At 39.1% G+C, this 10,000-nt stretch overlaps 1 protein-coding gene across 1 annotated transcript in view; it reads right to left on the reverse strand.

The window, feature by feature from the left end:
• The window catches only part of LOC138042860 (uncharacterized), a 46,814-nt gene that overhangs the window by 20,056 nt on the left and 16,758 nt on the right, over nucleotides 1-10,000 (reverse strand). The window contains exons 5-11 of the mRNA XM_068888904.1: nucleotides 9,080-9,274; nucleotides 8,577-8,793; nucleotides 7,793-8,070; nucleotides 5,374-5,608; nucleotides 3,426-3,449; nucleotides 2,111-2,384; nucleotides 336-689 (exon numbers count right to left, since the gene is read on the reverse strand). Of these exons, the coding sequence (XP_068745005.1) occupies nucleotides 336-689; nucleotides 2,111-2,384; nucleotides 3,426-3,449; nucleotides 5,374-5,608; nucleotides 7,793-8,070; nucleotides 8,577-8,793; nucleotides 9,080-9,274 (1,577 nt within the window). The remainder of the gene's footprint in view (nucleotides 1-335; nucleotides 690-2,110; nucleotides 2,385-3,425; nucleotides 3,450-5,373; nucleotides 5,609-7,792; nucleotides 8,071-8,576; nucleotides 8,794-9,079; nucleotides 9,275-10,000) is intronic.

Raw genomic sequence — 10,000 nt, forward strand, 5'->3', positions numbered from 1 at the left:
CGCCCACCAGCGAACCATTCAGGATATTCCTCTCTTGTGTTGGCAACCGATTGGAAACAAATCAGTAAATGATATTGTTGTTGTTATTGTAATTATCATTGTTAGTTATTATTATTATTATTATTATTATTATTATTATTATTATTATTATTATCATCAATAGTAGTAGTAGTAGTAGTAGTAGTAGTATTTTTTCTTTTTACTATTATTTCGTAGTAAGTACACGAGATTGTAAATCGATAGTTGAACTCTGACCAGAAAAGAATTGTTACTCTACAGGAATTATTCAACACTATGAAGAACCATGAAATATTTATCCAAAATCCAATACTTACAGGCTTTCTTTGTGGCTTTCTTTGGAGATGTATGACTTTTCAGCCATATACACTTTAGTAATGGAGATGGAAAAGGCCAAGATAGCCGCGATAAACTGCCACATGATGATTGCAATATCGCCGATGATATGAAATAAGGCGATTTGAACAACGCCAACTCCTTTGATCGTTTCCATTACATGCCCAAACGCCCTCAGAGTCAGCAACATAGTGTTTACGCCGTACAGATATCCACCTATGACAATTGCTCGGTTGTTTGTCACAGAGTTCGACAAAGACCAAGTGATAATTCGCAGAATTAACGTCGGTACATAAATAAGCAAAGTGATGAAATCCAGAACATTCCATCTATCACTGAAAGACAATATAGTAAATAGGATGTAAAAACCGTCGAGTAAATCAGTCAGTAATAAAATGAAAGGCCCCGGGAAATGGCGGCCTTATTATTTGCTTTAACATCCGTTCGATTTATCATTTTGTTGAACAGCGATGTTGAAACAGCTTCCCTGTCCCCTTTCAACCGAGTTGAAACACGTTGAATCGAAATTGAATCGATATTGAATGAGTCTAAAAATGTTTCAATTTTCCTTTAACAACACTCAACATTTTTCTTGTTGTCGCGAATGTTGAATGAAGTTGAAGCCCTTTGCCCTCTCTTTCGACATTGCTGGGTATGCGCCTGCGCACCGCACCAATAGGTCAAAGTCCGTTTTCACAGTAACAACCGCGGCTGCAGCCTGGGACTGAATACCGGACTTCTCGTGAAGCTTTGTTGAATCAAATGTTGATGACTTGTTGAACCCGTTTTCCCACCCCAGCAGTCAACATCATTAACAACAAAATCGAACAGATGTTGAAGCAAATGTTGAAGTCGGTTGCCAGGGCCTTCACTCTTACGTATAAGCAGACCGTAAATTGCCTTGTTAGTGAAATTCTGTTTTCCTTCGGTTTGCAATCTTTCCACAGAGAAGCAACCGCGAACGAGTAAGATAACAGTCTCCAACATGTTTACTTTATTTCTTTCTTCATTTTTGCGTTAATTGCGACGTTGAATTCTACCTGAGGCAAAAACGTCATCTACTCAGTGCTTTAAGAATTGGTATGGAGTAGCTTTCGAAGCGTTAAGGTAAGCAAAGTAATCACCTTTTAAATAACATCAAGTTTCCAGCCAATCGTATTTTGTGACCAGAGAGACATCGTTTTCAACTTTAATTTATCAAAACGACTATTTTTTAAGCAGTCACTTCAGAGAAGAACAATAACTGGATTTTAACTTTTCGACTGCGATGTACTGTACAACTATTTCTTTGTCAGTAGAAGATATAGAGGGAAGAATGGCACATATGGGGCTATCTATAAAGTAGAGAACGGGTAATTTCCCAGTTTTAAAGAGATTCCTCATTTTAAAGATTTTCGCATTTAAAGATTCCTCATTTATAAGATTCCCCGTTCCCAAGTTCCCCTTTCTCTGTTTCAAGTCAACACATTTCTCTTCGACGCTGCCAATCAGAATATCTTCATAACGTAACTTTTTCATTGAAGGCAACTCAGTAATTTGCGATTTATGGACTTGTCTTGGGATACATTTTGCGTGCCTCAATTACACCTCAGATAGGTTTGGATTAGAATTCAGTAGTAAACCCACCTGTTATTTATACATCGGGTACAATTTTGTTTGATAGATCTCGATCACTGATGACGACTTACAATTGTGAATTTAGCTTCTGAAAAATCGTACCGTTTTTGAGGAGTGGATTAAGTTGAATGTTACTTACCTAAAATATTTCCCAGCCGTTGATTTCCGCGCGAATTTGCTTTCTTTGTCTCTTTTGATACTTTCCTTTTCTTTTTTTCGGATTGTTACAATTTGTTGGATTTCCATCAGTATCCGACCAAGAAAGAAAACAAGAATTGCCCACTCCAGCCCACTAAGTGGCAGACTCGAGGGGGACAGACAAAGTGCAAAGTGTAAGGCAAGGAGAGCGACGTAGCTCAGTGTATCGCGAACAAAGATGAAGTATGGAGTTGTGAAATACTCCAGGTATCTCTCTGTGGAGAGAAAATACCCAATTATTAAAAGCCAAAACGTAAGAACATCAAGATCCTCAATACTCAGGAACCAATAGATGCCATTGGAACGAGTCGTTTATTCTAAGCGTCTGGATCAGTAGGGGAGGTACCCTTTCAACTCACATATTATCGCACCAGATGACAGTAATCGATTAGTCACGTGCATGCATTTTTTTTAGTGATAAGGATTTATAGCCGTAGTAGAATAATCATTGTGACGAGCTGGAGAAGATTTTGATTCCGTCGCAGGAGAAATCGGGGTTGAAATACACAAGCAATTGAGATATACTGAATTGTTAATGTAAATTATTATCAATACGCACGGCCAAATGACAAACTGCCCTCTGTAAAACGTGCCTTTTTGCAGGCCGAACAGGAAATTCCCGGGCTGAAAATGTATTTGCCGCCCTGATTCTGATTGGCTGCAGACATGTCAGACAACTTTGCTCGGCCAATGACATCCTGAGGATACCATTCCAATGCCAGAGTTGGCGAGAATTTTTGCAGATGCGTTTTTTTTTTTTTGCTCTTTTTTTTCTCAATTTTTGCTCTTACTTAGTTGATCGTATTTTAGCGACAACTTTCCATACCATAGTTTCATACTACATCTCTGTTAAACATTTTTTTCTTATTAAATGAATTTGTACAACTTGGCCTTGTGATACTCGGGACACAAATAAACTACCTATATACCTTCCAAAGGTCATGTGATTGTTTTATTTCAAAAACCGCGATCTTTATACAGAGACATCGTGATCATGATGATCAATATGCCAAATCTTTCCCAGCTGCACAATTGAAGAAAATAGACTGAATCTCAAAATGCGCTTTGCAACACTTGCTAGCAATTGTGCTGGTCAACCATAATTGCTGCGGAGCAAGCGCAGCGAGCGAGCAGCAACATATTCTAAATTCCTGAGAAGGTGGGACGAATTTTCGAATTCACCAGATTTTCCCAGAATGCATCATAATTAGCCGTAATGCACTGCGCCATTCACCAGCAACCCTGTTTAAGCTTACCATAAATGCATTTTCCTTGGAGTTCTGTATAAAAGAAACAATCAAACGAAGCATTTCAACAAACATAGCAAAAATAAGAGTACAGTTAAGAATATTAAATGTCATAGTGAAAGAATCAGTGAATTACTGTGAAATAGTTTTTTAATTTCAGATGTGGAAAATCGTACTTAATACCTCCTTAAACAGATTCCAAAAGCATGAAAATGAAAGTAAATTTCCCTCGAAAGAATGTCAAAAATGGACACAGTTTGGCTGTTGATGCTCTTGATAGTTAATACATATGAAAATATCCTTCACGAAGATACTTTAGCGTAAAGAAAGACTATTTTGGTGGATTTGTTGCAGGTAAAATCCGGTCTCAAGTTGAATCCCTTTTTATCTAGGTTAAATGGGTCATCCTCATTTTACATAGGCTTATGTGTTCACCACTAAACCCCAACGCCGAACAAACTCAACTCCACAATAGTCTTTTAATTGTTTAATTTTGTATAATAAGTCAAATGATATTCACGTATAATAATCAAAACTAATCCTAAAAAAAAAGTCAGCTTACAGGCCTAGTGGCCCATCAGGCCGGAGCTTATCCCCGGTTTCTGTAGCATGAAGCGACTAGGAGTATTTCTACTGCCCCCTGGATGGGATGCTAGTCCATCGCAGGGTTACCCCCAGCATTTCGCTGGTACACATTTATACACCTGGGTGGGGAGAGGCACCGAGGGAGTAAAGTGTCTTGCCCAAGAACACAACACAATGTCCCCGGCCAGGTCCCGAACCTGACCCTAATTTTTCTCTAGGCTTAATTTAGGCTGCATAAAAGGTTTCTTCAATTCAACTGAGTGCGTATTCAACCTAGGTAAAATGAGGATCACCAGTTTAACCAAGGTTCAAACGGATTCAACCCGATTACAGATTTTACCGGCAACATATTCACCTCAGTGATGGAGCCTTTTTCTTGAAAATCCCGTCTATGATGCCTTTTTTGGTTAGCCTATCAAAATCGACTGGACTGCTAACAGTCTCTTCCATTTCAGTCTAGCTGCTACCATGGTCTCAGAGGCTTTTATAAAGTACATCAGTATAACTCTTCTTTGACCTTAAACTGACAAAAATTTTTTTTATGGCTACTAATTTTAGCGTGATTCCTTTTCGCTGGCTATTGACAATTGACTCTTAAATGGCCTTTTTTTCCTTTTCCATTCGCTCGCTGAGGGTGTGCTTGTTTTCTTTTAAAACTCATGCGGTTCAGGAAAATTCATTGCCAAACTGGTGAATTCCAAAGTAAAGTTCACTCGAAAAACCGATATCTTACTCATCGCTTCGTGATTCATGCGATATCGGTTTTTAGCGTAAAATTTACTTGTTAGGCAATGATTTTTTCTATAGAAGAAAGCAAAGAAAATGATTTTATTATAAAGCAGCAGCCGGAAACATCAAAACGTGGACAATTCGAAACTTTTTATTTTCACTAAAAATACAGTCAGTAAGAATGAATAACCAGGGAGCTCCGCTTTTAGGCTTGGCTAAATCTATATATTTATCAATTTGACGCGTTTGACAGCTGGCGTCTGCATAAAAGTGAGATTCAAGTCCAAGGTAACCAGAGGTTTTTCTCTTCTCACCGCTTCACGACTCGTCTTCGCGGCTCTCTCGCGGCTCAAGAAAAACCTCTGGGACAATAGTAACGAGCTGCGTGCTATTTTGGTCAAACGTTTTGTCAGGCAACCGAGCGACACGGCCGAGAGAAGCTTAGGGACGTTGGAAGATATAAAGGGAATGCAAGTAATTCTAAATGGTCGTTTGCAGCAATGCCTGCAGCCCTTTATTTGTTCTCCCTTTCCCAAGTCTCCCGAGGCCGTTTCTGTGGTTCCGTGACAAATCAAGCGCGTGGCTCAAGTGATAAAGAACAGATTGCGCTTGACAAAGATAACTAACAAACATATAGGTTTACCATGCCAAATGATCTTTCGAACTGTTTCTGGGTTTTCATATTCTCCAACGTGGATGACATTTAGGTCTTTCTTGTTAAATTTCGTTATGTCTTTCAACTCCTTTATATCTATTTGGCCACCGATGCCAACCGGGAGGAGATTGATCTCTTCTTTCCCAAGACTCTCTGCTTGACTTTGAACTCGCTGAAGCTTTCGTTTCAAACTTACCCTGTCATCGGTGAAGTATATTATCACCTGCCATGTTGAAAAAAAGAATTTGTTTAATCAAATGGATCAATATTCCAATCTTACCAGAGGATGATTTACAATCACAGGAAACCAAGGAGATAACAAGACCTCTCGAAAGAGCATCACTCCTAAGCCTCCCCTCTGTCTTGAAAACCCCGTGAAAAGTGAAAATGCCGGTACACTGCAGAGGACCAAGGGGAGTGGGGGAGGCTCACAGAATGCTCCACCAAATGCGAACCCTTTTCGGGAGGTCTACGTGATGTTGTTTGTTTGAGCAGGTTGACGTTTTGGCAGCTATATTCAGCTGATGTGGACTTGCTATAGCTATAGCCACTCACCCACACACTCACAAAAGAATAGTGTGTGGGTTCTTTTTACGTCCTACAAGGAACTTACGAGCATGGAAGGTATTTGTGAGCTGGGGGCCACGGTTTGTAGTCCTTATGCGAGAAGACTTAAAAGTCTACAGCATTGGTTGGATGCTTTTCGTCTGTTTAATATACTTGATGTCATCTCTGTTTTCAGCTATTTATATCGGTAATCACATGATTTCGAGTGCAATTTGGAATAAATAAGCACGAATAAATTTTTTCAGAAAATTCACTCGTGCTTGTTTATTCCAAATTGCACGAGTTAAATTATGTAATTACTTATTACTAATATACATGAAAAAATTCGAGATGGTTAAGCAGAAAAAACGCACGCGTTTACGCAATCAGGGCGAGCGCTTGATTCGAAAACAAAAGATTTGATTGGTTCTGACCAAACCCTAATGTTTATCAACCAATCATAATCCAGAATTTTGACGTGTAATTTGTACTGGTATTACACTTTTTCCACTGTTGTATTACAATTTTTGCACAGTGTTGAACTGCGTTCAGCCAAACTGAATCGAGTAATTTTTTTCGCGTGTATTGTTATGAACACTAAAGGCAATTAACCAAACGGAGTTTTTTCACTTTTTTCGGGAAAAACCGCACGTGTTTAAGTGTTTTTCATTTCAGTTTAGGGTTTTCGACTGAACCACCCCTGGCTCATCTCGATGGTAAACATTCAATTCTTCTTGGGACTCGTCCAAACGTATCCGGATATTTTTTTCTTTCCGGATTCAAAAATATTTCCATCCACACGTAGGGTATTCAAATCGAACTTTGCCCGTCCAAACGTATCCGAAACGCACCCGGATTCACTCTAGTGCTCGGGACTCCTGAAGGAAACACAGGGAATAGAGCATGAAGCCTTCGGCAGCCATCTGGAGAATTGATTTCACGATAAGGAGCTGGGCTCGATCTTGTTACGTCATCTGGATAAAAGAATATTCGGATTTGGCGTCCACACGGTTCCGGATTCATATCGGATTAAAAACATCCACTTTGGAGAGCGAACTCAAAAGGTTTCGGATTAGCCAGCGAATTCGCCGTATACGTGTGGAAGGAAGGCGTATCCGGAAAGAAAAAGTTGCGGTTTCAAAAATATGCGGATAGGTGTTGACGTGGCCTAAATAGCACGGTTTCTTGAGAGTGTTTAAAAAAAAATTAAGCTTAGCATATTTAATTTACCGGATCGCTTTTTTACGTTTAAAAATTAATTAAACGTGCGTTCATTTCGTGTGGACATTTAACCATTATTCCTTGAGCACGAATTGGATAAGGGCTTCTGTAATCAATCTCATATCCTTTAAGCACGAATGGGATACCCGTCTTATTTGAAATTTTTAGAAATGCTAAACGGTTGAAGTTTTGGAATTTTGCTTCCCACAACAACTTGTTCTGCTTGCGCACACTTGACGCGATCATGAACTGGTAACCGAGGTTCATAAAGCCAACCAGAATTCAACCGATACGAAGAGCGCAATATCGAAATCCAAGTGGAATTTTCAAGAATTTAACAATGATCAAAATCATAAAACTGAAAAAATGAGAATGAAAGAATGAAAAAACAATCAGAATCATGCATGTCTTAGATCTTCATTTTTAAGATCGCTCTGATCAGTTGTATTTGGACAAGAGACCTGAAAAGACTCAAAACAGACTGAAAAAGAACGACATCAGCAGTTAGGTTCAGTTTTCATAGCCCCATCTCCGTATGCTCAACGAATGCGAAAATCCCCTACAACACCAAACTAATCATAACACTCAATATAGCTGCTCTGAATGCATATTTCAAGTTGCTTACATTTTGTGCTCTTACCTTGTCGACATCACTCTTTCTTGGTCTAAAGAAACACTTGGCAGCAATTTTCAAGTTTCTGTGAAGAGCGGGGTACTCTTCTTTTCCTTTCTTGAGATCTTGTACTTCCTCGGCATTAATCGTCTTTGCGTGAGATATTTTGTCATGGATAATGATGTGATATCCGTCTTTGGTATTCCCATGTTCCTCTATAAATTGTTCGACGACGTTTTTTATCTGTTCAAAGACATCGTCAGCTAGATCGGATGTTGTACTCATCAAGAAGGCGACCTCCATTTCTGAAACAGTACATTTAATAAAATATTTCACTAAATAGAATAAGACCAGTGAACCCGAAGAACCACTGTCCTCTAAACTAACAAGGAAATATTGTGGCGGAAGCAAAATGCCTACAGAATTGTAAGTCTCAATCCGAATATGCTTTTCTTCAAACTTTGTCGAAAAAAAAACCCAAATTGTTTCATTTCATTTACAGTTTCCATCTTGTTGCAGTTGTTGTTGTTGTTGTAATATATATTATGCAAGAAATGCAATCCAAATGGCAGGGGTGTAATCTGAAATAAAGGAGCACTTTATGCCGTAAGCGAGAATTATCTTCACTTTCGCGGCTTAGAATACGATGGAGTTGAATCGATAGGGTGAGTGTAGTTCTAAGAAGAACATACTTGTTTCTGCATAGTGAAACGCTTATTTCAACTTAAATTTAGGTCAAATGTTTCTCTTTTTGACAAAATCAACAGCCTTATAAAAGAAAAGATAAGAGATTACTTAAACAAACATTTACCTCTGTTTTCTAGCTTTTGGTCACCGGCAAAAAGCTTATTCCAAACGTACAGCAAAGCAAAGAACAATGGAAACATCACCAAATCAAATAGACACCAGAAATTGAGAAAAATCCACTGCAATCGCTCAAACGTAGACGAGGACGTATTATTTAGCTTGTCAAACTTTCCAAACCACTTGTTAGCAAGTAAGTTGAAAAGCACTGGATGAGAAAGCAGCTGTAAAAAAAGTCAGACGTTAACATAAAAGTTTCCATTTCACACACTTTGACGCAGATGAGTAGGCTAATTCCAATCGAAGTCTCACCGACATCCATTCCCGACGGCCACGGGTGAAAAACTAACACCATTATCTACAAACAATCGCTCATCGACACTGTCTCGCTCATCTGAAAAATTGCTTCTTTTATCATGAGCATGCGCGTATTATAAAATACAAATAGAGCAAACTAACACTCAAAAAAGCAAAACACATATTAAATAAACAAACAGCACTGATTTTAACCTCTTTTTGTTCCAAGTTTATAGCGGCATCCATTACGTCATCTATGGAATCTCCAAATGCATGACGAGCCTCGATTTGAGATTTTAGCGGATCAAGCAAACACGTGCTGAATTTATCCACAGAATTGGCCAGCTTGGTAAAATCCTCCTCGCTCGGTCCTTTTTTGCTAGCGCGGCGGCGAAGATTAAAACTTGTCTGAAACATAATGGTTTGCAAAGAAAATAACTATGACAAATGTTTTTAAACATGTGATAGCCAGACCACTTTAAAAAGTGGTCTGGCTATCACACGGTTAGCAAGCAGTGTACAGTATGTGACTGAGCTTCCATCTGTATAGACCCCTTTCAGTAATTCCCAATCTGGAGGACAAAACAATAAGATTGTTTTGCATTTGAAAGGTTTGTTTCTTTCAGGGAAGAGAAAAACATTTTTTTGTTCTCCAGATTGGGAATTACTGAAACGGGTCTATTGTACGCTTGAGTCAACCCTTACCGGTATCTTTCTGTTTTTAGAACTACTATAGTTTGACGTATGAGACTTATGTGACTGAGAAGATGCGTGAAGTAGTTCAAATACGCCACATACCTATGTGACGTAACAAATGGCTGACCATAGGTCTCTTGTGATTGGCTATTGTGAAAACACCCACTAAAACCCCCCTGGGAGGTGCTTCTGAAAATAAAAAAGATACGCGACGCGGTTGACTCAGAGGGTTAATATAGAAGATGGAGGCTCCGGGTAAGGGGCTGTCGGTCTACAAGTGTTTGGGGATCAAGGGCGCACCTGGCCTTGCCAGGGTGTAGTGGAAGTAGCCAGTCCTTACCACAGACTTAACTGATTAGAGTGTAATGGATCCCTGTACGGTGGCCAATTTACATTATCAACTCCGTTGATAAAACCAAATTTTTGTAATGGGAAGTG

Source organism: Montipora capricornis, chromosome 3 (genome assembly GCF_036669925.1).
Source record: "Montipora capricornis isolate CH-2021 chromosome 3, ASM3666992v2, whole genome shotgun sequence".
Lineage (NCBI taxonomy): Eukaryota > Metazoa > Cnidaria > Anthozoa > Scleractinia > Acroporidae > Montipora > Montipora capricornis.